General features: G+C 34.9%; 1 protein-coding gene across 1 annotated transcript; it reads right to left on the bottom strand.

The window, feature by feature from the left end:
- Positions 1-846: 846 nt before the first annotated feature.
- LOC145073215 (bidirectional sugar transporter SWEET17-like) lies at positions 847-24,416 on the bottom strand. The gene is made up of 6 exons (XM_079019778.1): positions 24,183-24,416; positions 24,065-24,101; positions 23,760-23,970; positions 23,511-23,672; positions 23,022-23,141; positions 847-1,227 (listed from the first exon to the last, which is right to left on the bottom strand). The coding sequence occupies exons 1-6, from the start codon at positions 24,214-24,216 to the stop codon at positions 1,060-1,062; spliced, it is 732 nt and encodes a 243-aa protein (XP_078875904.1). The 5' UTR covers positions 24,217-24,416; the 3' UTR covers positions 847-1,059.
- Between the last annotated feature and the right edge of the window lie 2,103 nt (positions 24,417-26,519).

Genomic DNA, 26,519 nt, shown 5'->3' with positions numbered 1-26,519 from the left:
TTTAGCATAATAGTTTACGTTTTCTGTGCCTAGAAACTTAGGTGTCCGCTTGGATTATCCTAGGCTGAATTTCTTGTAACCTAGGCATATGGTAGAAATATCAGTTTGGAAAGTGATATCACGATCCAAGTTGGTATCCAGATCTCCACCGCAAACCCTAATCTTCCAAACAATCGAACTGATATTTTATGTTTCTGGAGATGGGTGACTCAATCCGCGAGATGACTACCAAGTTTGCCAAACTGGAGAAGTTCGAAGGTGTTGACTTCAGGCGTTGGAAGAAGAAGATGCACTTCATTCTAACTACTCTGAAAGCAGCAAACGTGCTGACTACTCCAAGACTAGCAGAGCCTGAGGAAGGTGTTGTTGAGACGGCTGAAGAGACGAGAAAGAGACAGAAGTGAGACAATGATGACTACATCTGCAAAGGTCACATTCTGAACGGTATGTCTGATGCTTTATTTGATATCCATAGTGAAGCCTTGTGTGCCAAGGAGTTGTGGGATACCCTTGAATTGAAATACATTACTGAGGATGCTTCTAGCAAGAAGTTTCTGGTTAGTAACTTTAATAATTATAAGATGGAAGATTCAAGGTTTGTCACTGAACAGTACAATGAACTCCTTGGCATATACGGACAGTTTAAACTGCACAAAATGAATATGGACGAATCCATAGCTGTGTCCACTATCATTGGCAAACTGCCTCCGTCCTGGAAAGACTTCAAACATAACTTGAAACATCAAAAGGAGGAACAGTCATTGGTTCAACTTGATAGTCAAATTCGTATTGAAGAATCTCTTCGTGCGAAGGAAAGTGACAAATCTGAAAAACACAAAGGACATATACAAAGCAATTAAAGGGTACATATGGAATTTCCTTTGGACATCTTGAAAGCTACAATGATTGTTTTTCCCTGCTTATGTAACAAAATAAAGAACATTTTTAAAAAATATATTTTACAAACCCAATCCCAAAAGAAAAAAAGAACATATATATATATATATATATATATATATATATATTATCCTTTTTTATTTTCCATGCATAGAATATATATTAAATTGGCTCTGTGAGATTGGAAGTGGAAGATGGGAGGAGGTGTTCGTGTTGACTTCCATCATGAAGCTCATCAATGACAATCTTAGATGGTTTAGAAGAATTCATGTAAATTGAATAAACTGCAAGTTGTGCAAATCCAAGAAAAAATCCAGTCCCATTTGGTACCTAACGAATAAATGGTTAAAGTGAGCATGATAGATAAAACCACATCAACAAAATAAGAGACATTTTGTATTTTGTATAATTTTATAGAAATGTTTCATTAGTTATCATATAAGATCTTTTCAACGATAATTCACATATTGAAATTAATGTTGACGATGTAACATTGTTAAACATATAGTGCTTTATTTTTGGAATTGATCACTTATACAACAAAATCTATTATTCTTTCAATTTAGGGATATATACAGTAAAGTCCAAATATTTTCATCGATTTGAGAAGAAAGTCCTAAACTTTATTTTTTTGACAGTAAAGTCCAAATTACCGGCAGTTTTTGACACTTTTACCCTTTTTTCCCGGTTAGCCGGTAATTAGGATTTTTTTGCCAAAAAAAATAAAGTTTAGGATTTTCTTGTCAAATCGTCAATTAGGACTTTACTGTCAAAAAAAATAAAGTTTAGGACTTTTTTGTCAAATCGTTGAAAATATTGGGACTTTAGTGTATATATAATTTTTTTGGTTAGAAATTTAATGTTATGATACTCTTTAAGCATAAGAGTTATTGAAACCTTCTCTAATCAGCTAGATCCTATTGAAATCCTTTACGTTTGCTTCTTGTTAAATCGTTTTTTTAATCTCAACGAACCGACATTGAAAAAAATTGAGATAATCAAGAAAGAAAGAAAGAACCAGGGTTGTGTTGGCTTTTTGCAGTCTCAAAAATGGAGAAATTAGAAACCTAAAAAAACAAAATTGCCCTAGCTTTATACAAACACAAACAACACATGCCTAGTCAAAAGGGTGTGAATATGGAGAAGGGAAAGAAAGCAATTTCGTTTTTTTTCGGTTTCTTATTTCTCCATTTTTGAGACTGCAAAAAGCCAACACAACCTTGGTTCTTTCTTTCTGTCTTGATTATCTCAATTTTTTTCAATGTCGGTTTGTTGAGATTAAAAAAATAATTTAACAAGAAGCAAACGTAAAGGATTTCAATAGGATCTAGCTGATTAGAGAATGTTTCAATAACTCTTATGCTTAAAGAGTATCATACCATTAAATTTCTAACAAAAAAAATTATATATTCACTAAAGTCCCAATATTTTGAACGATTTGACAAAAAAGTCCTAAAGTTTATTTTTTTGATAGTAAAGTCCTAATTGACGATTTGACAAGAAAGTCCTAAACTTTATTTTGTAGACAAAAAAGTCGTAATTACCGGCTAACCGGGGAAAAATGGTAAAAGTGTCAAAAACTGCCGGTAATTTGGACTTTACTGTTAAAAAAATAAAGTTTAGGACTTTCTTGTCAAATCGATGAAAATATTGGGACTTTACTGTATATATCCCTTCAATTTATGTAATAAAAATAAAACAACTAAGTGAGACCATGTAAGATTTATTCATCTTGACATTTGTTAAAATTCAAAGCAAAGCAATTCAAACATATATAGACTCTGAGACAACAATATGACCACAATCCAATCAAATAAAATATGGAAGTGATATGCACAACTAGATAAAGCTCCAACTTACTAATAATTATGACATAAACATTTGATCAAAAGTTAAGAATTTTTTTTTTTAAGATAGTTACTGTTCCAAGTCGCGTATACTTTTCAAGATGAAAAACACTAAGTTAATATTTTTTAATAAACTTATATTCATTAGTTAAAAAATTTGTGTACGAAGTACTTAGTTTTTTTTTTAAGAAAAGTAGATTAAGGGGCAAGCAAGAAGCTAACTTATACTTTATAGACTTACTCCACACTTAATCAAGCACGTTAGACTTCGATAACTTATACTTTATACACTTACTCCACACTTATAAGTTCATTATCATTATAAATGAAACCGTTATGCAACTACTGTAAAGCAACCTAAATTGTCTAAATAGCACCATACAAGTAGATTTTAGGAATGGGAAGTGATTCGTACACAATAGTTTTTTTGCTATACACAACAATTCATGCATTATATAGTTGTACAATACAACATTTTAAAGCACCAATTGTTGTGTATGGAGAAAATTTATTGTGTACGGATCAGTTCCCTTTAGGAATATGAAAGAAGTTGTAGGAATCTTCTAAAGAGCACACCATTTTAGCATTAAAAGGTTGGGATATCGAAAATCTCCACCATGTGAAAATTTTCTTCTAAATGTCAAACGCAACATCACATTTGGCATAAATGTTATCTCCCAAATCCACTTACTTTTTACCAACATAGACAAATATGTGATTCGCAATCGATCCTCTCACTGTGAATGATTAGTAGTTACCCTTATTTATGCAAGTCGAACATTTTCCTTAATAGGAATCCACTTATTCCATTTCGTATTTTTTAGGCTCAACTATCAAAGTGATTTTTTGTATGTGGTATTTCTATGTGATACAACCGTGGAAATGTTGTCCATATATAACACGCACTACCAACTATTTACGATGTTAGAAAGGGATGGGTCTTTAATTGAAGATCTAGAGAATAGTTTAGAGGTCATCCTAAGTCTTCCATTGATCAAAATGCATTTTCCAATTCCACACCCATATACCATCTTTCCAAACTGTCTCGAGAAGCAATCCTTTAGTCGTTGATTCCTTACGCAAAAAGAAGTGGTTCCTATTTTCATCACCATTTTTTCTTTCAAATGACATGTTTATGTTAATATTAATTTCTTTAATGTTGGAAAGATAAGCTACACTAGAAAACTTGTATTGTCATGGATTGCTTTAATAACAAAACAATTACCTTCCATAAGGAATCTCCAAACCAATTATATAGAACAGATCGTTTGGGTATGAAATGGCTTTCCATAACATGGCATCCACACTACTTTTCCATAACGGCCTTCTTCCGTGAAATCCATATTACGGTTCTATGTCATACGCTCCCACTCTAATACAATTTCTAACCAATTCTCTCTAACAACTTTAAGGACCTTTTATGGACTTTAACATAGAGTAGAGAAATATCCCCAACATTCCAATAATGAATGTGGATAAGGTGTTATGCCTCCAAATTTAAAGGGATTTTTTGCATTCCACTTTCATACCTTCTCTCTAAAAATTATTCACCAAAATTACCATTTCCTAACTCTTTGCAATTGATATCCAATTCGATTACCAAAAAGATAATTGAAAACTGGGAAGATTTACAATTCAAAAGATTGGCCATGTATCGACCTCTCTTTCATTGATCCTATACTAAAATGGTCTTTTTTAATCATTCACCTTATTTCCGAACTATATGGAATCACCCCGATCGATATACAAGCTAAATTCAAAATTTTGGCAGTCGACCACTCACCTACCATAGTAGCATCACCAGCAAAAAAAAATGTAAAATTCTAGAGGGTCCATCCCTAATATTGAAGATATTATATTATACATTCTTCATTGTATCTTACAAAGCCATATTCAATTATATATATATATATATATATATATATATATATATATATATATATATAAAAGAAAGGGGACATGTGATCCCCTTGGCAATTGGCAAAGACCTCTCTTGAGAATGAAATATCTATGGGACACATTAATATGGACCGAGGATACGGCCAACCATGCACATTCTTTTATCCATGAAAAATATAGTAATTGAAACTTATCGAGTGTTGGTGATTTTAGTGTCACCATGTCATTTTAAGTAACTGGAACTAACATATGAGCTAAGATGCTTCATGATTTATACTTTAATACATGTACGGGGTTGTGCGGTGTGCACACATGTATAAGATCGAGTCAAAAGCCGGTTCGACGACTAGTTGGGGGTCTGGGGGCAGCGCCCCTGGGTCCGGGGTTTCCAAAGGGGCAGCGCCCCTTTGGCGGGGTCTAGGGGCAGCGCCCCTAGCGGGGTCCAAGAGGCAGAGCCCTGGCTAGTGTCCCGCGGAGTCAAGGGGCAGCGCCCCAAAACCTCACCGAATTTTGCATGTGGGAACATAATGGAAAATTCATTTTCTTGAGGGTGATTATGGTAAAACTAACGAAACTCGTTAGTTTTTGGTAACCCTAATCCAGATTAATATTAATTGCTTCCAAAGCAAGTAATGACGGCCCAACCCTAATGAAACCCTAATCGTGTTTAGTATATAAACAACTCTTCCTTTCCAGAAGACGGACGTTTTTAGCTCTCGTTTTTCATCACACATTCACAGAACCCTTTAGCATAATAGTTTACGTTTTCTGTGCCTAGAAACGTAGGTGTCCGCTTGGATTATCCTAGGCTGAATTTCTTGTAACCTAGGCATATGGTAGAAATATCAGTTTGGAAAGTGATATCACGATCCAAGTTGGTATCCAGATCTCCACCGCAAACCCTAATCTTCCAAACAATCGAACTGATATTTTATGTTTCTGGAGATGGGTGACTCAATCCGCGAGATGACTACCAAGTTTGCCAAACTGGAGAAGTTCGAAGGTGTTGACTTCAGGCGTTGGAAGAAGAAGATGCACTTCATTCTAACTACTCTGAAAGCAGCAAACGTGCTGACTACTCCAAGACTAGCAGAGCCTGAGGAAGGTGTTGTTGAGACGGCTGAAGAGACGAGAAAGAGACAGAAGTGAGACAATGATGACTACATCTGCAAAGGTCACATTCTGAACGGTATGTCTGATGCTTTATTTGATATCCATAGTGAAGCCTTGTGTGCCAAGGAGTTGTGGGATACCCTTGAATTGAAATACATTACTGAGGATGCTTCTAGCAAGAAGTTTCTGGTTAGTAACTTTAATAATTATAAGATGGAAGATTCAAGGTTTGTCACTGAACAGTACAATGAACTCCTTGGCATATACGGACAGTTTAAACTGCACAAAATGAATATGGACGAATCCATAGCTGTGTCCACTATCATTGGCAAACTGCCTCCGTCCTGGAAAGACTTCAAACATAACTTGAAACATCAAAAGGAGGAACAGTCATTGGTTCAACTTGATAGTCAAATTCGTATTGAAGAATCTCTTCGTGCGAAGGAAAGTGACAAATCTGAAAAACACAAAGGAAAAGTTGAACCTGGACAGCCCTCGGTTCATATGGTTGAAAACAAACCAAGGAACCAGAACCACAAAGGACATGGCAAACGTAAGCAGGAACATGTCCTAAGCGACTCCAACAAAAAGAGAAAGGATCTGGATTGTTGGAGGTGCAATAAAGTTAGGCATTACAAGCGTGATTGTCGTGTGAATTTGGGCAACAATGGTGCTAGAAACAGTGGAGCCAATGGGAAAGTGAATGGGTCTTCGGCCCAAGTGAAAGGAGGTTAGTTTTTGACTAACTTTGATAATTCTAATTAGAATTATGTTTACTATGTTTCATTTATCCCTGAATCATTCTATGTACAGGATGATGATGTTGCTTCGTGGATCAACTCCGAAGCAACAAACCATGTATGCAAGGATAAACGAATGTTTGAAACATTAACTCCGCTTGAAGATGGATCGGTGCTGAAAATGGGAGACGATTCTTTTATTCCTATTTGTGGTTTAGGTGTCGTGTGTCTTGAATTTACTTCTGGAAAGACAATTAGGTTGTTTGATGTTTTGTTTGCTCCCAAGATTCGCAAGAATGTTGTTAGCTCTAGTTGTTTGAATTCTGATGGTTTTAAACAAGTTATTGAGTCGGATAAGTTTGTTTTGTCTAAGGGTGGAATGTTTTTTGGCTTTGGATATTTAAATAATAGAATGTTTCGTTTGAATATTGTTGACAAATTATTACCTGTTCAGAATTCTGCATTTGTATCTTCTGCTTCTAATGTTGATAAATCTATGCTTTGGCATGTAAGATTAGGTCATGTCAACTTTAGAAGGATGCATGAGATGTCAAAAGATAGATTAAGTCCAGCCTTTGATATGACATCTGATAAATGTAAAAGATGCATGCTTACAAAAGTGACAAAACAGCCATTTCCTAGTGTCACTAGAAATTCTGCTGTTTTGGAGCTTGTACACAGTGACCTGTGTGATTTTCATTTCGCTCCTACTTTATGGAACAAACAGTATGTAGTCACTTTTATCGATGACTGCACTCGGTTTTGCTATGTGTATTTGTTGCACTCTAAGGATGAAGCCTTAGATAAATTCAAAATATACAAAACCGAGGTGGAATTGCAATTGGGCATTCCGGTTAAATGTCTCAGGACTGATAGGGGAGGTGAATATATGGATCCCATATACTTCCAATCAGTGGGTATCATTCATGAGACCACGACACCTTACACGGCTCAACAGAATGGCATTGCTGAACGCAAAATTCAAGTTTTAAAGGAAATGGTAAACTCGATGCTGTCTTACTCGGGATTGAGTGAAGGATTCTGGGGAGAGGCCATGTTAACGGCTTGCTATTTGTTAAATAGGGTTCCAAATAAAAGGAACAGAACAGTCCTATATGAACTTTGGTTCAAGAAAAAGCCAAATTGAGTTATTTTCGGGTTTGGGGATGTCGGGCAGTTGTAAAACTCACCGAGCCCAAAAAGTAGAATTTGGGAGAACGTGGATTTGATTGCATATTCATTGGATATGCTGAACATTCCAAGGCATATAGGTTTTATGTAATAGAACCTAATGATTCGATTTCGGTTAACACTGTTATCGAATCACGAGATGCAATTTTTGATGAGATGCGGTTTTCATCGATTCAAAGGCCTAAGGATCTGACTTTTGGTGCTCTTAAAGAGCAAAATTCAGAAAGTCAAGATGGTGGTAATGTGCAAGAACCACAAGAGCTTCGTAAAAGCAAAAGAGGAAATATTGTGAAAAATTTCGGATCCGACTTCCAACTGTACGTGGTGGAAGGTTCAAGGGATGAAATTAGTATTGAAAACTCTTATTGCTATAGTATTGAAGATGATCCTAAGACTTATCAACAGGCCATGGAGTCTCGTGATAGTGCCTTTTGGAAGGAAGCAATTGATGATGAAATGTCATCAATTCTTGAGAACAACACATGGGTGTTGTCTGATTTTCCTCTAGGTTCTAAACCTCTTGGTTGCAAATGGATTTTGAAAAAGAAAATGAATGTTAATGGGACTATTGACAAATTCAAAGCCCGGTTAGTCATTCAAGGTTTTAGACAAAAACTCGTTATTGACTATTTTGATACGTATACTCCAGTTGCACGTATTTCTACTATTAGATTGTTGGTTGCCTTGGCAAGTATCCACAATCTGGTTATTCACCAAATGGATATGAAAACAGCCTTTTTAAATGGTGATCTTGACAAGGAAGTTTACATGAAACAACCAGAAGGTTTCATTATGCCCGGAAAAGAGCATATGGTTTGTAAACTTGTCAAATCTTTGTATGGGCTGAAACAAGAGCCTAAACAATGGCATCAAAAATTTGATGAGGTGATTTTGTCTTTCGGTTTCAAAACAAACCAATGTGACAAATGTGTTTATAGTAGATTTGATGATGCTACTAGAGCTGGAGTGATCATTTGCTTATATGTAGATGACATGTTGTTTGGTACCGACCAAAATCAAGTGGATGAAACAAAGAAATTGTTGTCATCCAAGTTTTCCATGAAAGATTTTTTAGAGGCTGATGTAATTCTTGGAATAAGAATTAAGAGGATGAACAAAGGATTGGTAATGACTCAAATTCATTATATTAAGAAAATTCTCAAGCGGTATAATTTTACCGATTGTTCTCCTGTGAGTACTCCTATGGACCCAAGTGTGAAATTAATGCTAAATAATGGTATTCCCATTTCACAGTTGGAATACTCTAAGGCTATTGGTAGCTTGATTTATGCCATGACAAGTACCAGACTTGATATTGCGTTTGTTGTGGGTAAGTTGAGCAGGTACACTAGCAATCCTAGTGCTCAACATTGGCAAGCAGTGAATAGAGTGTTTAAGTATCTCAAGGGAACATGAATTATGGTTTGAGTTACCTTGGGAGTCCTTCGGTTTTAGAAGGTCATTCAGATGCAAGTTGGATTACCAACATGGAGGACCATTCCTCAACTTCTGGTTGGGTATTCTTGCTTGGGGAAGGTGCCATTTCTTGGGCTTCCAAGAAGCCATCTTGCATTACAAACTCGACAATGGAATCTGAGTTTGTTGCGTTAGCAGCTGCTGGTAAAGAAGTAGAGTGGCTAAGGAATTTAGTCTATGAGATTCCTTTGTGGTCTAAACCGATAGCACCTATTTCTATCCTTTGTGATGGTGCTACCGCTTTGGCTAAGGCATATAGCCAGGTTTATAATGGGAAGTCTAGACACCTAGGTGTTTGACATAGTATGATTAGAGAAATAATTATGAATGGTGTGATTTCGGTTGAGTTTGTGAAATTGCAACATAATTTAGCAGATCACTTGACTAAAGGTCTAACAAGAGACTTAGTGCACAAGTCTGTAATCGGGATGGGATTAAAGTCCATTTACTTCTATAATGATGAGACACCCAATTCCCTCCTAATATAATGTTAGGAGTTGAATTCAATGTGGAAAGCTCATACTTATAGATTGGAACACATGAAGTATTCATCCCAGGTATGTGTTCGGTTCTGCAAGTTAGCCAGGTTGAAGTTTAACTTCTTAATAATTCCTTTGATAAATGTATGTGCAGATACATGGAAAGGAGTTACCTACGTGATTGTGAAGTGTAGCCGCATTTCAAGAGGTTGTGGACTTGACCTTGATACGATCATGAGAGGATTGGGACACACAGCTTTATAATAGTGTCAAGTTGTATTATGCTAGATATTCAATAAACTAGTATGTATTTTACTTTTTGGTATTCAAATGGGTTGATGGGTTCAATTCTTAGAACACCCTGATTCTCGAGTATTTTCTAGTGTATGATACTGAGTGGAAATTCAATCGTTTCGATATTTTCATTATGTACTAGTTTGGTTTGTTATTGATAAGGTTATGTTTGTTCAAGGGTTACACTAAAATGGGGGAGGATTGTTGGTGATTTTAGTGTCACCATGTCATTTTAAATAACTGGAACTAACATGTGAGCTAAGGGGCTTCATGATTTGTACTCTAATATATGTACGGGGTTGTACGGAGTGCACACATGTATAAGATTGAGTCAGAAGCCGGTTCGATGACTAGTCGGGGGTTTGGGGGCAGCGCCCCTGGGTCCGAGGTTTCCAAAGGGGAAGCGCCCCTAATGGGGTCCAAGGGGCAGAGCCCCTGGCTGGGGTCCCGTGGGGTTGAGGGGCAGCGCCCCCGTGGGGTTTGAGGCAGCGCCCCAAAACCTCACCGAGTTTTGCATGTGGAAACATAATGGAAAATTCATTTTCTTGAAGGTGATTATGGTAAAACTAATGAAACTCGTTAGTTTTTGGTTACCCTAATCCGGATTAATATTACTTGCTTCCAAAGCAAGTAATGACGGCCCAACCCTAATGAAACCCTAATCGTGTTTAGTATATAAACAACTCTTCCTTTCCAGAAGACGGACATTTTTAGCTCTCGTTTTTCATCACACATTCACAGAACCCTTTAGCATAATAGCTTATGTTTTCTGTGCCTAGAAACGTAGGTGTCCACTTGGATTATCCTAGGCTGAATTTCTTGTAACCAAGGCATATGGTAGAAATATCAGTTCGGAAAGTGATATCATGATCCAAGTTGGTATCTAGATCTCCACCACAAACCCTAATCTTCCCAACATCGAGAGCATACATTTGTGAAGATAATCACAAGAAAGGGATTTATAATAGTTTTCTATATATATTTTAAAAATTGTTCATTTCTTGTATGTATATTTAGCCAAATTGAAGACTTCATTTTAAATGAGGGAAAAATCAATTAACTACTAATCATTAACAAAGGCATTCTATATTTTAGTAAAAAATTACATATAACTTTTGTAAACATGTTTCACAAGGCTTTCTATAATTATTTTGTAAACAATATATACTAACAAGATCGATCCCATCATACTTGGGTGTTGTCAAAGGATATTGGAGACAGTGGCGGAGCTAGGGTTAAAGTAAAGGGGTATCCCGAACCAATGGGTTCGGTTTATCGGTTTTTCAGTTTTCCAAACTCGGTTTCGGGTTAAACCCAAACCCATTAAAAGGTTTAACTTGTTGAGAATTGAGAAGCTTGGGGTTGCTTATATAGCAGATGTATAGGGGCTATGTTTCATGTTATAGCCGATGTGGGACAATTTTAGAATTATAAGAAATAAGAAAGAAGTTGAAGGGATATAGGATAGAAACTAATAAACAAAAAAAATACACCTGTTGTCAAGGCCATGATTCGAACTTCAAACCTCCAGAAAAACGGCATAACATCGTAACCAATTGAACCAACTAAAACTTTTGTTATTTTTTTCGCAAAACACATTTATATTAAGGAACGCAACATAAACGAAATTTTTCGAAAAAAATTATACTACTGAAATATTTTTGAGGGGCATCTCGGGATACCCCGAGATCCAATGTAGATCTGCCAATGATTGGAGACTGAGAAGCAATAAATTACTCATTGCAGACATTACAGATGATAATTGTACTTTCAAACTCTTTCACATCCCCTATGACACATTCTTTCATGATAGGCCAGAATTTCTCAAAAAATCAATGAAAACCCATAATTTCCAAGTAATTTTTCGAAGCCCATGCTTTCCAACTTTATCTCGTTTGTTAAAATCTAACCTTCGAAAAACGTCAATTCCAATTTCATAAGGGACTTGAACATTGAACTTAAACTACACTTCAATATCTTAGGTTTCATGATCAAATCATCATCCACCACTATTCCTTTAATAGCTTTATGTATTTAGTTCTTGTTCACATACTAATAGAACATTTTGGTGTTTAAGGTTTTTATCTCGCTAGAGAATACAATTTTGTTTATTTTATTTTATTTTATTATTATCTTTTTTTTTTGCAAATCCATATCAGTCAACAATTCCTAAGCTTGAAGGTACTTTGGAGGTTCAACATCTCCTACTCTTCCTGGATATATGACTTCCAAAATTGACAAGTTTTGCTTAGTTCATGGACTATATTTTCTTTCCAACAATTCAGGTCGGCACCAGGTTTAAAATGGTTGTGTTCGAATCTAAAAGGGGTTTGTTCCTGAAATGTATTTACTCCATTCTTGAAGGACCAAATTAGCCAAATTGGTCAAACATTTTTGTCTTTTAACCTCATTAAACCCATGATATTTTATCAAAAGGGAGAGAGTTTTGAATCTTCTTCTTCTTCTTCTTCTTCTTCTTCTTCTTCTTCTTCTTCTTCTTGAGCGACATTATCTAGGGTTTTCCCATTTATCACCAACTCATTATAGCTCATTGTAATCTCTTTGATCAACCTCTGTAAACACTAAAATATTTTAGTAAATTAGTTATCGGCTTCCTCCACCCATAGGTTTTCCTAATTTGGGTTTTCCACGTAAATCTCTATGTCTCTTTTAATTTACTTTTTGCTTGGTATTTTTCATTTCATGTGATGATTGTGGTTTCATATCTTAGTCCTATTCCGCTTGAACTAATATTGTTATCGTCATTCAGATTTCTAGGTTGTTTGATGCATTATGGCTTCTTTGTTTTAGTGCATCTTACCCTCTTTGTTTACTACAATTGGAATTAGAGCTTTCGGGTATTAATATTAGTTTATTGGGATCATTTTTATCAAGTGATTGACCATGTCTTCGATAAAGCACGATATTTCGTTGTTGGATCGAAACACCATATTTCCCTTGTGGCAAGTTAAGATGAAAGATGTTCTTATTCAGATGGATTTACACAAGGTGCTTCTAGGTTCCGAGAAGATGCCCGCTTCGTGGATGGAAGAAGAAAAAGAGAAGAAAGATTTAAAAGCTCAATCCCAGATTTTTTTGCATTTGTCAAATGATTTTTTGCAAGATGTTTTGAAAGAAACTTCAGTGGGTGCTTTATGCTTAAAATTGAAGCAACTGTTGATGACGAAGTTCCTACCAAAAAAGTTGCATTTAAAGCAACAGTTGTTTAATCTTAAAATGATTGAAGGAGGTTCTTTAGCTGAACATTTATCCACATTCAAAGAGTTAGTAAGTAACTTAGATAATATGGATGTTCAGTATGAAGATGAAGATTTAGCTTTATTCTTTTTGTCGTCGTTGCTCAAATCCTACAGCCATTTTCATGATACTATCATCTATAATCATGACACTCTTGTCTTAGATGAAGTTTTTACAACTTCGGATTCGAAAGAGAAGATGAAGCATATTACTGATGGTGGTTCAAGTGATGCGAAAGTCGAAGGTTTAAATGCCCAAGGGAGAAGACCAGATAGAGGTAAAAATCCTCAATCTTCCAACAAGACCAAATCCAAGTCTAAAAGCAAACGAAAGTTTTGTAATTACAGTCACAAGATGGGACATAGGATTGATGAACGCTTCAATTTGACAAATAAAGAGAAAGCAATAGCAAATGGTAAACAAGCTAGCACTTTTGGGTGAAGCTAATGTAGTACAGGTCGGTTGTATTGGAGAAATTCTCACAGTTTATTCATATAAACTTGATTACAATGGTGAATGGATACTTGATTATGGTTATACTTTTCATATGCATCACAACAGAAGTTAGTTTTACACTTTTGAAAAGGTTAACCAAGGCGATGTTCTGATGGGTAACAACTCTATATGTCCAGTTGTTGGACATGGCTCAATCAGAATCTGTATGTTTGACTGGGTTATCAGAACCATTGGGGAAGTTAGATATGTTCCTGACCTCAGAAGAAACTTGTTATATCTTAGCTCCTTTGACAAAAAGGGATATGAGTTTGCTGGTAAAGGTGGAGTTCTCAGGGTATTCAAGGATGGTTCTGAAAAAACTGAGACCCAAGCGCAAACCTCAAATATCTACTTTCTTGAACGATTTTGAGTAATGTTGTTGTTGTTTCAAAATCTCTTTCTGATCCAGATCAGTCCTGTATTTGGCACCTTCGACTCGGTCATATGAGTTTTCAAGGCATGTCTGAATTGAGTCGAAGAGGATTACTTGGTGAACAAGAGATTGTTGATCTAGAGTTCCGTGAAGTCTGTGTATTTGGCAACGCAAAACGAGTGAGATTTATGAGTGGTATTCGTACAACGAAAGGACCTCTTGGCTATGTACAATAAGAGTTGTGAGGATCTACTCGAGATGCATCGAAAGGTGAAGTTGTTTATATGCTTAGTATCATTGATGATTTCTCCACGAAAATGTGGTCTTTCTTCTTGAAACATATGGGGGAAGTTTTTTCTACCTTCAAAAATTTGTAAGCACAAGTTGAAAAGCAATCAGGATTGGTGGTAAAGTATCTTCGCACGGATAATGGACTTGTATTTTTCTTAGAAAACTTTAATGCCTATGCATCACTCGTCATCACATAGTAGTCCATACACCTCAACAAAATGGTGTAGTTGAAAGGATGAATCACACCATTATAGAGAAGGTCTGGTGTGTGCTTTCTAATTCCAAATTGCCAAAGTCCTTTTGAGCGGAGGCTGCTTCGACTGGTTGCTATCTTATCTACCGATCAACGTCACGAGCAATTGATAAGAAAAATCCATTTGATTTATGGTTCGGGAAACCTACCAATTATACAGATTTAAAAGCTTTTAGATGTTCAGCTTATGTACGAGTTAGAAATTGGAAGTTAGAACCGAGAGCAATCAAATGTGTTTTTCTTGGGAACAATCTGGGTGTTAAAGGGTACAAGTTTTAAAGCTTTGATCTGAAGAAAATCATTATCTCAACAATTGTTACTTTTAATGAGTATGGTATGATTTAACCAGTTTCAGACTCTTCAAACGGTACAGGTGTATTAGATGCATCGTCTGAAATAAGTAAAGAAAAAGATTAAATAGAGGTGGAGCTTCCTATTTCATCTTTCATTTCTGTTCCAAGTTTAGTAGAAAATCAAGAGTCTTTCTCATCTGATGAGCCTGTTGTTGATGAAGAGTCAACATCTTCACCACCACGAGCTACTACTCTATGCATTGCAATAGATAGACAGAGAAGAGTAGTTGTACCTCTGAAGAGGTATGTTGAAGCTAATCTTATTGTTTATGCATTTATTGTTGCTAATGACATTGACTTGGAATGGAGCATGTGAATTATAATCAGGCTATTAAGTCTAAAGACTCAAGTGAATGGATGATTGCAATGCAAAGTGAGATGGAGTCCTTGCAAAGAAATGGTACTTGGGATTTAGTTCCTATTCCGAAAGGCAAAAGACCGGTTAAATGCAAGTGGGTTTACACGCTCAAGGAACCCGTCAATCCGAATGATAAAACAAGGTACAAATTAGTAGAAAAAGGCTATAGTCAGATTCCTAGCATTGATTACACTGACATTTATTCCCTAATTGTCAAACATACTTCTATTCGTGTATTTTGGGATTGGTTGCTTTTAATGATTATGAATTGGAGAAACTTGATGTTACTACATCTTTCTTAAATGGTGTGCTTGAGGAAGAGATTTTTATGCAACAACCCGAGGGTTTTATAGTTCCTGGAAGCGAGGAATATGTGTGTAAATTAAATAAATCTCTTTATGGACTCAAGCAATCTCCTAGACAATAGTATAAGAGATTTGATTCGTTCATGACCAGTCACAAATTCAAGAGGTGCGCTCGTGATAGCTGTTTTTATTACAAAAACAATGATGATGGTTCGATGATCTACTCACTCTTATACGTGGATAACATGTTGATCACAACGAAAGATATGAAAGAGATTCAGAAATTGAAAGACTTGTTGAAAGCTGATTTTGAAATGAAGGACTTAGGAGCTACCAAAAAGATTTTAGGTATGGAAATTGTTTGTGACAGGAAGTATAGGAACTTTCATCTTCTCAGAAATGTTACATTGGGAAAGTCCTAAGATGCTTCAATATGTATGAAGCAAAACCTGGCAACACACCTTTTGTAGCTCATTTCAAGTTATCACCCCGTTTGAGTCCTACTACTGAGACTGATATGGCTTATATAGCACATGTATCATACTTTATTGCTGTCGGATCCTTGATGTATGCTATGATTTTCATGCGCCCTAATTTGGCTTATGTTGTTATCATTGTTAGTAGATATGTGACGAGCCCGTGAAAAGAACATTGGAAAGCAGTGTAATAGATCTTTCGTTATCTACATGGTACATCTTTTATGTGTTTACACTTTCGTAAATCTAACACTGGGATGCTTGGATACGTTGATTTAGTGTATGGCAAAGAATTGGATAAACAAAGATCGATTACATGGTATGTGTTTACTTTGCATGGCTATGTTATTAGTTGGAAAGCCCAGATCCAGTCTATAGTTGCTTTATCATCTACTGAGGCAGAGTACATGTCGATTACAACAGTTAAGGAAGACATCAGGTTGAGGGTTTTATTTAGTGAACTCGATGATAGATTAAAGTTTACCATAATATTTTTTGACAATCGAAGTGTTATCTTATTAAGTAAAGATCAAATGTTTCATGACCGAACAAAGCACATTGATATCCTTTTCCATTTTGTGCGAAATATCATTGAAAAAGGTGATTGTGTCATGGACAAGATTCATACAAATTATAATCCTGGTGATATGTTCACTAAGAGTCTTCTTATAGCCAAGTTCAAATTATGTTTGGACTTGGTGGGTGTTTCTAATCACAATTGATCCCGATAGGCTCGTGGTGGAGGAAGTATTTTATCTTTCGCAATCAATTTTTCTCTAAATGGTGATTACAGGTTCTTATGGAGTTTTGGAGTTTGATGAGTTGTTAGTGTTTAATGTTCTTGGGTGATTGTTGGGCAAGTTGCAGTGTTCATTGTCTATTTTGAAGTCAAGGTGGAGATTGTGGAAATATGACTTCCAAAATTGACAAGTTCTACTTAGTTCATGGACTAGATTGTCTTTCCATCAATACTAATCTAAAATGGGTATATCAGGTCTAAAAAGGGCACCAGGTCTAAAATGGTTTTCTTCAGGTCTAAAAGGGGTTTGTTCTTGAAATGTATTTACTCCATTCTTGAAGGACCAAATTAGTCATATTGGTCAAACCTCTTTGCCTTTTAATCTCACTAAACGCAAGATTTTTTTTTTATCAAAAGGGGGAGAGTTTTGAAGACTTCTTCTTCTTCTTCCTTTCTTGAGTGGCATTTTTTAGGGTTTTTCCCCTTTATCACCAAATCATTATAGTTCATTATAATCTCTTTGATCAAGCTCTATAAACATTGTAATATTTTAGTGGATTGGCTCTCGGCTTCCTTCGCCCGTGGTTTTTTTCGATTTGGGTTTTCCACGTAAATCTTTGTGTCTCTTTTGATTTACTTTTTGTTTGGTATTTTTCATTGCATATGATTGATTATGGTTTTATATCTTAGTCCTATTTCGTTTGAACTAATATTGTTCTCGTAATTCGGATTTCTGGGTTGTTTTATGCATTGGGGCTTTTTCGTTTTAGTGCATCTTACCCTCTTTGTTTACTATACTCCCATATAATGTAAGTCCCTACAATTATTAATTTTAACATCGATTTCACTATTGTTCTTAGACTACCCACATCGCCAGCTGTAAACAATTTTTCCAATGCCACGTATTTAATTTTGTTAGGTCATCCACATCAGTGCAATATCAACTCATCTTTCAATTAAGCCACGTCAGTTTTTCAATGATCTCTCACAACAATAATTAACATCGCCTTCAAAAATGGTCCCCACTACACCTCAATAATTCATTTATATATTATTAATTATTTAAAAAACTAAAAATACTAATATATATATATATATATATATATATATATAATCTAGTACATAAATAAATAAAAGAAAGATTGTTGAGTTTTCTTAAAAATGGATAACTTTTACTTTATGTCCGTTTTTACCCTAATATTTTTCAAAAAATGTTTGGTTATGACATTAACCCATTTCCCAATTTCTCAAAAAATGTTCGGTTATGACATTAACCGGTAAAAGGGTAAAACCGAACATTTTTCTGAAAATGTTAGGATAAAAACGGACATTAAATTCAACTTTAGGCAAAACCGACAAAACCCTAAAAACTTGAGGGCTTTTATGGCATTAACCCATTGGCCAATTATCAACTACAACTAGATTTGATTGAAAAGATTTGGAGGTGAAGAAAATGAAAATTAATATTGTAATATTTGTTTTATGAGTCATGCTCTTGTAACATCTTAATATTTGAATATTTTATAAAGAAAATTAAATTTAGTATTTAATATTATTTTGTTATTTTATATGTTAAAATAGTATTTTAATTATATATAATTAAACTTACATATATTTATTATTGACTAATTATTGATGTTTAATATCTAAAATATATGTTAAAATATATAAAGTAGTTATTGATATGACAATATGATCACTTTTGAAAGATGAATAACATAAGTAATTATAAAAAAACTGATGTGACATTTTTTAAAGATGAATGATATTATATTGATGTGGATGACCTTAAATTTTATTGATTTGAGCCATGTTGTATCTAGCTTGTTTCTTTTTCATCTTAGTCAAAACCCTTTTTTCATCTTTGTATTTCATTTTTTTAGGAATACAATGTGAATATGATTTGGACTCGCTTATACTCATTCCTAAGAGTTGACACTCATATTGTTCAAATCTTCTAATTCCAAAGGATTATGGTTTAAATACTTTCACATGAAAAACAATATTTTTAAGTCGTCCTTCAAGTTGAAAGCAATAGAATGATCCCTATAAGGCATCTGCAATACCTTCAACAAAGGGGTTCGTGGTCTACCTGGTCACGGACGTTGTCCATGCACACCAACCCGGACCTTCGTGGTCATGTTGATTTGTGGTGGGGACAATAGAGGACCACAATTCTTCTTCTCTCTCAGGCCTCGACTTTTTCTTTTTCTTCTTCTTCTTCTTCTCTCTCTCTCTCACTCTCTCTCTCTCCCACTCTCTCTTTCTCTCTTTCTCTTCGTTCTTCTCTTTTTCAATGTGGAGAGTACTCCATGGCTATATGGTGGCTCGTGGTGGCTAATTTAGAAGCTCCTTACGACCATTTTCATGGAGACTATTACTGATGACCTCAGGACCTAGTAAACACATTAGAACAACTCTCCTGTTTCTTTTGCATAACCATGAGCCCAATCATATTTTCATCACACAAACAACTTAACTAATCCTTCTTTATTTTCTTTTAATTCACTTACGTTTTGAATCATAAGAATTAGACTGAAGGGAGTGGCTGCAGTTCTACCACAATTTTGCCACATTGTCAAAAAGGAACACCTCCCCCAGTGTGTGGTTTGGTTGCACGCGGTAATATCTAGTCATACTCTTTATTCTCTCTCTCTCTCTCTCTTTTATTTCTTCTATTGATTTCCTTTTTCTCCGTCTTTTCTTCTTCCTTATTTTTTTTGGTACACCACACCTTGTCTGTGGCAAAGAACCATACTTTTTGTGGTAAAGTTGACTTGGAGCCTATGCGGCGTCCATGTGACATATGAGGAAGTGTGGTTTCTATGGCACCACTCGCTCCAGCTTTATAGGCATATTTTTAACTCTTTCAATTGTTTTTAGCATATTCCAGGAAAAGTATCCTATGATTAAGCCACTAACCATATAAATATTTTCTACCGAAAATGACCGCTTTAGAACTTGACATGATTTGTGGTTATTAATTTTTATAAATTTTGAGCAACATTTTCTAGAATTCTTCATCTTCTTATCCCTATTATGGTCATCATAATTGTAATTGAATTTTTGATAAGACCATATATGATCCTTCATCTTTGAATGTTGTATTACATGTATCTTTTTCCTCTTCGATCACCTTTTTCTATACTACTTCCTTAATTCTTGTGATTTTAACTCTTTTCCCTATCAACCATAAGATACATTAGAAAATCACCAAATTTGTTTAAATTTAATTTTAGTGTAAACTCTTCCTACTAAGCGGCTTCTTTTATCCAATGGACAAGGTTATGTCACCAAAACGTTTCCCCATTCCTTCACAATAAGAATGAATGAGTATGGGTTCCAAATACTCATATAGAGCTTTTTTTGGTGATTTAGTCTTACTAGACATTTTAGGTAATTGGAACTAACATGTGAGTTACGAGCTTATTATTTGTACTCTATATATATTTTTGATGAATGTGGAGTACATGCATATATAAGATCGAATTATAAGCAGGTACGACAGAATGGCGGAGGTCAGGGGGTCGCGCCACCGTGCAAGGTCCTTGGGCAGCGCCCCTAGCGGGGTCTAAGGGGCAGATCCCCTGGTGGTGGTCCTGCTTGATTAATCCATTAAATTTGTGACTTCGCTAACTAATTTAGAAGATAGAAACTCGAATCTATTATGGCATAAATACGACCCATCTAGTGAGCCATGATCTGAACCCTTTTGATCTTTTTTTTTTTTTTTTTTCTCTCTCTCTCTCTATCTATCTATATATATACATATATATATATATATATATGTATGTATATATATGTATATATATATATATATATATATATATATATAGAGAGAGAGAGAGAGAGAGAGAGAAGATCAAATAAGAAGGAAAATTTTAGTAGGAAGGTAAGAAATTTTTTATATACATATTTTCTTAGGAAAAAAATGAAATGAATCATTAGATGTTTCAAAAGTAAAATGATTCATAAGAAAAAAAATCCGAAAAAAACACTTTCATGATTCATTTTTAGGTAAATCAAAAAAAAAATCACTTTTATGACAATTTTAGTAAATATCAACAAAATCATCGTAAAAATGAATCATCCAAATGTTTTTTCGGGATTGTTTTGTGAATCATATTATTATTGATTCATCTAATGATTCATTTGTTTTGTTCACAAAAAAAAAAGTTGAAAAAAAATTTTCTTATCTTCCTACCAAAAAAAAATTTCTTACCGGATATATATATATATATATATATATATATATATATATATATATATATATATATATATATATATATTAAACAATCTCATAATTCTATGGTAATGGCTTACATTTCTGTGCCGAGATTCACGAGTGTCCTTTTGGATTATCCTAGACTCAATTTCCCATATTCCAGGCATAGGGTGGAAATATCAATTCGGAAAGTGATCTTACATGATCCATAAGGAATCATGTTCTCCACCATCACCCTACTAGTATTCCCCCCAACCAACACTTTTCTACCCAAGCAATGTCATCCTCAATCATGACATCTTCAGACCATGGAACTATCTCGGAGAACAAAGATTAGGTTCAACTACATGTTATGAAAGCTCATTTATTTAAAGATATTGGTAAGGAAATCAACGTACACCAATCTAACGTACTTACTAGACATGTTAATGAATGCTTCTAATTTCTTTATATAGTGGATAGCCTTCACTACTCCTAGTTGTATGGAATGAGGTCATGGATAACAATGTTATGCACTTTTGAATTAAGATTGAGTGATTGACCAGGGAATTTCCCGAGCAAAAGCTTTTTTCACTTCGTTTAACCTCCATTCTCCATCATATTTAACAACTTGACACCATTCACACATTATGAAAGAACATCAACTAGTGACTGTAGAACTAATGGTTGAGTTTCGTTGTAACCCATCCTTCTTCTTCATGTTTCATTCTCTAGATATAACAAAACCCCAACGTCCATGACTCGTTGCATCTTAAATGGATCGATCTAATCCTCATATTGAAAAGATGGTTTGATATGCCCATAAAAATCACCTATTCAAAGATATAATAGACGAAACTTAACTTTTTCCTGAATTTATTCACTTTCTTGCTATGTAGATGTCTACAAGCATCCACTAATTTTAGAACAAATTCCATGGGTCTCACACTTCCAACGCACATGGAAAGTTTGTGAAAAAAATGTTGACGCATTAATACACTTAAGGTCTTTGATTTTGTCATTTTGATGCCCGATCCAACCATCAACTTGTGACTCCCACCCTCTCAAGTTAATTTCAGTTTCCCTTTGATCTTAAGTTTAGAATATTTGGTTTAATCTCAATCAAAGATAAAAGTAAGTACAATGTTTGTATTGTGAGTGCTTATGAAGTATTAATTCAAGTGAGATGATAAAATATGCAATTCAGGCTTAAGATGTGTTTGACACGAAACATTTGGGAGTTTCTAGCTTTTGACAAAATGTTGTGTTTTGAACAAAAAATCTTGTTTGACAGTATAGGCTTTTAGCTTTTAGTTAAAACAAAACGCTTAAAATGTAAAAGTTATCTCACTTAGTGGTTAACAAAACGCTATTAGATATCGGCTACCCGCTATCCGCTAACAACTAGTTTTGTTGAAGACACAATTAAATAAAGATACGTTTGAGTTGACGTTGTATATATTTCTTTCATAAATAGTGACATCCATTGAATTCTGATTTTAAGATGCTTGTATCGATTTCACTAATTTGAGAAAATGTAATGGATAGACCATATATAATAAGAAAAAAATTGTACCAAATGATATTATTTGATTACTTGATACTTATCAAGGAGGTGTCGTATTGCGGAAACAAAAGCATGCAGCATATCACAACTGGGACACTCCTAAGATTCTTTTTCAAATGTGTGAGTAGGTGCCACAAAAGTTGACCTTACCATCAGATGGCTTTATTCAAGCCTCATATACATACTTATTCTTCACGTTAGATAACAAAATTTCGTCTGGATCTGGGCCTATGGCTGATATATATTACTATTTGATTAGTTAATATAATTCATGCATCAACTGCTTGATTAAATCAAAACAAAATAAGAGAGAGAGAGAGAGAGAGAGAGAGAGAGAGAGAGAGAGAGAGAGAGAGAGAGAGAGAGAGAGAGAGAGAGAGAGAGAGAGAGAGAGAGAGAGAGAGAGAGCATACTCCGAGGAACCAGTCGTTTACAAGAAACGCGTACAAAGTCCACACGCCACCATTCAGAAAGAGGAAGAGGGAAAGAAGAAATGGCATATACTTAACACTTTTAGTTGTCACCACTAATCTCTGCATTATTAAACAATCACAAACTCATTGAATAAAGAGATTTGACTATATATAATATTGTTAATAAAATAAATTAATGGAACATTACGATTGACGATAAAGTATAATTCGAAATCGACTACTTTTTTTCTATAAATATGTAGACATTGTCAACTCTATCCACCCACAATAACCAAAAGTATACATTTTTGTTTTTAAAAATAACAACAGCTATATTTCTTTATTATTAGAACAGTAATAGTATTTTTAAGTCTTTTTTTTTTTCAATATTTATATTAAAAATGAAAAAAAAATACTACTAAAAAGTCCTCATGTACTATTTTTTTTTTTTTTATATTTTTATATAGGGTTGGATCGAGATCCACTTACCATAGCTGAGAGAGGAGAAGCATACATGACGATATTAAGGCCAGCACCCAAGAAACCTATCACATCAATCCTCAAGTCTCCATCCATCAACAACTGCGTAACCAAAACAGCCACCGCAAACGCAACCACATCCACAATCCCAGCTAGCTTCGCCGTTTTTGCCTGAATGATCATATTCTCATAATTAATATATGCTCACATCAATCATTATATAAACACATATTATGATTAATTACGTTACACACTTACCCTCGTTGCTGGAGATGCATAAATGAGGAACAAGGAAATATAAAGAATCTCTACAACAATGCCAAAACCATTAACAGTTGCGACCAGATAACTTCCTGGTTTCGTGATTCCATAATATGTCCATAAACTTGAATTCAGCAAAGTGCAAATGTAGGGAAGGCTCTGAAACTCTTCTGTTGATCCTTTCTGCACTATTCTCCAAAACGTCTTCCTGCACCAACACATCACCATTTTCATTTGACGACTAAAAGGAATTAATTAATGGGATGAGATATTCTAAGCCGGACAACACATTATATACTTACACTGGGGAGAGAAACATCAAAACAGAGATGATGTTGCCTGCAAAAAGAAACCATTGTATGTTAATTTGCTGGTATGTGTACATGTTGAATTATCAAAGATTAAAAAGAAATAATGTACCAATAATCCCCACATAGACATACAGGTTGTCCATATCTTTGAAGAAGAAGAAGAAGAAGAAGAAGAAGACACAAGAAATCGAGCAGATTATCAAGGAAGAAAGTTTGCTTATGGAGTTGCAATAGAAGACTAATCCCACCTGCACTCTTGATTATTATGTATATTTTCCTTTTTTTATATATTTTCTACATTTTGGACGGTTGATATGTTGTTGTACATATATATTTTATTAAAATCTGATGGAAATTTTCAGCCTTGTATATGGCTTCATATTTTCCCCAAATAAATAATGTTGGAAAGAGAACTGCACGGTGTTACTTGACGACACGATTCATTTACAAGAAACACGTAGTATAATAATAAGTAACTGTAGATTCATTTCGAATTATCATAAACATGTGTGCTCATGCGTCGCTGTCCGTCCAGTCCATTGAGCCAGCTTTCCTGGCCCAAGTTTGATGAAATTACTGGTTTTTATTAAATGTTTTTCGTGTCTATTGGACCCATTGTCATATCATACTAGATTGCAAGATTGTGCGTGAAAAATGTGGTTGTATGTAGCGGCCGATGCAGTGCTTTGGGAGTGGGGCACATGTCCTCAATTGCAAAAAAAATATTACACATAAATATCCCAATAAATACCTCAATATTTTCAGCATCTTTTACAGACCTATATTTTCACATGATTTTTTCTTTTAAAAAGTTACTTAAGACAGTTAGTCATATAAAAAAGCATTCGCGAAAAAAACTTGAAAAATTAGACACATGAAAGTTACTTTTGACGAACATATGTACTTCCGACATTTGAGCATATATACACTTTTCATATGTGTATATTTTTTCGAGATTTTTTTATTGCAAAAGCACTTCTATATGACCGACTTAATGTTGTAAGTCACTTTTAAAAAAAAAATTATAACGTCCCAAAAGACAGCCAAAGTATCGAAAGGCGTTTCAAAATAGCATAAGAGTAAAACACAATCATAAATGTGGAATCTCCAGTGGATGTGATGGAATCATGTCGGACTCTTTCCTTTGGAACCAAGAGTACATGAAACATTTAAACATAAAACCGTAAGCACAAAGCTTAATGAGTTGTGGTCTTCTCATAGTCTTACAATCACTCGCTGTTGCAGTCCTCCTATAGTCTTTATTACTATAGTCCTCCCATATTCTTCTATACGGCTGCCATGGTCCTCCATTAGTCTTCCATACACGTGACATGGTCCTTGTAGTGACAAAGAACATGGTTTGGCATGCGGAATTAAAGCTTGTACAATTGAACATGATGATTTGGGTGTTTAAGAGATATATTGAATGTATATTGTGTTACAAAAAAGGACTAGATCTAGACTACATAATTAACACTCACTTACACACTCACTTTTACATCTCTCAAGCACACCTCTACAAGTGGTATGAACCCACTATTTATAGAGGTGTTTACATGTATCTCTCTCACTCTAACAAACAAATGGGTTGGCTAAAGCACCACATGCAAGTGGGTTTTACAAAAGTCAAACATTTACAAAGTCATGAATGAATAACTTTGCACCACAACATTCTCCCCCTCAAAATTAGGAATGAATGACCCACTTCAAATCTTCCAAAATCAAGCACTACGCAGTTCGAGCCTCAAAGGTGACATATGTCGAAATGAACTTCAATCTTCAATTCTTCCATGACTCTTCAATTTGGGCTCTAGGATGTGAGACCATACAAACCAAGCAGCAACGAATGATCAAGAGTATCCCGAACTCCAAATAATCACCCAAAAGTTGCGCATAAAAACACACCCCAAAAATCTTAAATAAACCAAACCCATTTCAAATACATCACTTCCGAACTTCCAATTGCATCATCTCGTGACTTCAAAACTTCAAGATCACTTCGGTCTTCAAATCCGCGTAATATGAAAAATTCAAGTTTGAATTTCCATATAAAACTTCTCCCCCTTTTTATAATCGAAATTCGATTATAAAACTCCAAGGAAAAAGAACGTGCTCTATTCGGAATTTTTCATGTTAAAATTCCCCCTTAACACGTGGCATAAAATTTGTGCTTCAATCCGGAAAAACCAAAAAATAATCAATTTTTATTGTCGTTCCCGGATTGCCTTTGACAAAAATTCTCAAAAATGGGTAGAAATTGTCAATTTCAAAATTCTGCAGTGACCCGGTGCGCCCAAAACAGCCAAATATGCGAAACACACTCCCATTTGCGAAACTGGGTAAAATGTGTAAATTCGCACAAACTGCAGGGACTAGATTTGAAAATTCTGCAATTTCATCATTTTATGACCCCATTTGCGATGTTGGGTATAAACTGTCAAAAATG

Source organism: Lactuca serriola, chromosome 9 (assembly GCF_051521515.1).
Source record: "Lactuca serriola cultivar US96UC23 chromosome 9, Lser_US96UC23_V15, whole genome shotgun sequence".
NCBI lineage: Eukaryota > Viridiplantae > Streptophyta > Magnoliopsida > Asterales > Asteraceae > Lactuca > Lactuca serriola.
This window is presented reverse-complemented; position numbering and strand designations above follow the sequence as displayed.

What these genes read in the sequence shown, in the direction of transcription:
- LOC145073215 (XM_079019778.1), bottom strand. Translation starts at nt 24,216, where the DNA reads ATGGACAACCTGTATGTCTATGTGGGGATTATTG. An exon ending in TGTCTATGTGGGGATTATTG is followed by an intron (nt 24,102 to 24,182) that starts GTACATTATTTC and finishes TTCTTTTTGCAG; the next exon opens with GCAACATCATCTCTGTTTTG. An exon ending in CTTCTCCTCTCTCAGCTATG is followed by an intron (nt 23,142 to 23,510) that starts GTAAGTGGATCT and finishes TTAATAATGCAG; the next exon opens with AGATTAGTGGTGACAACTAA.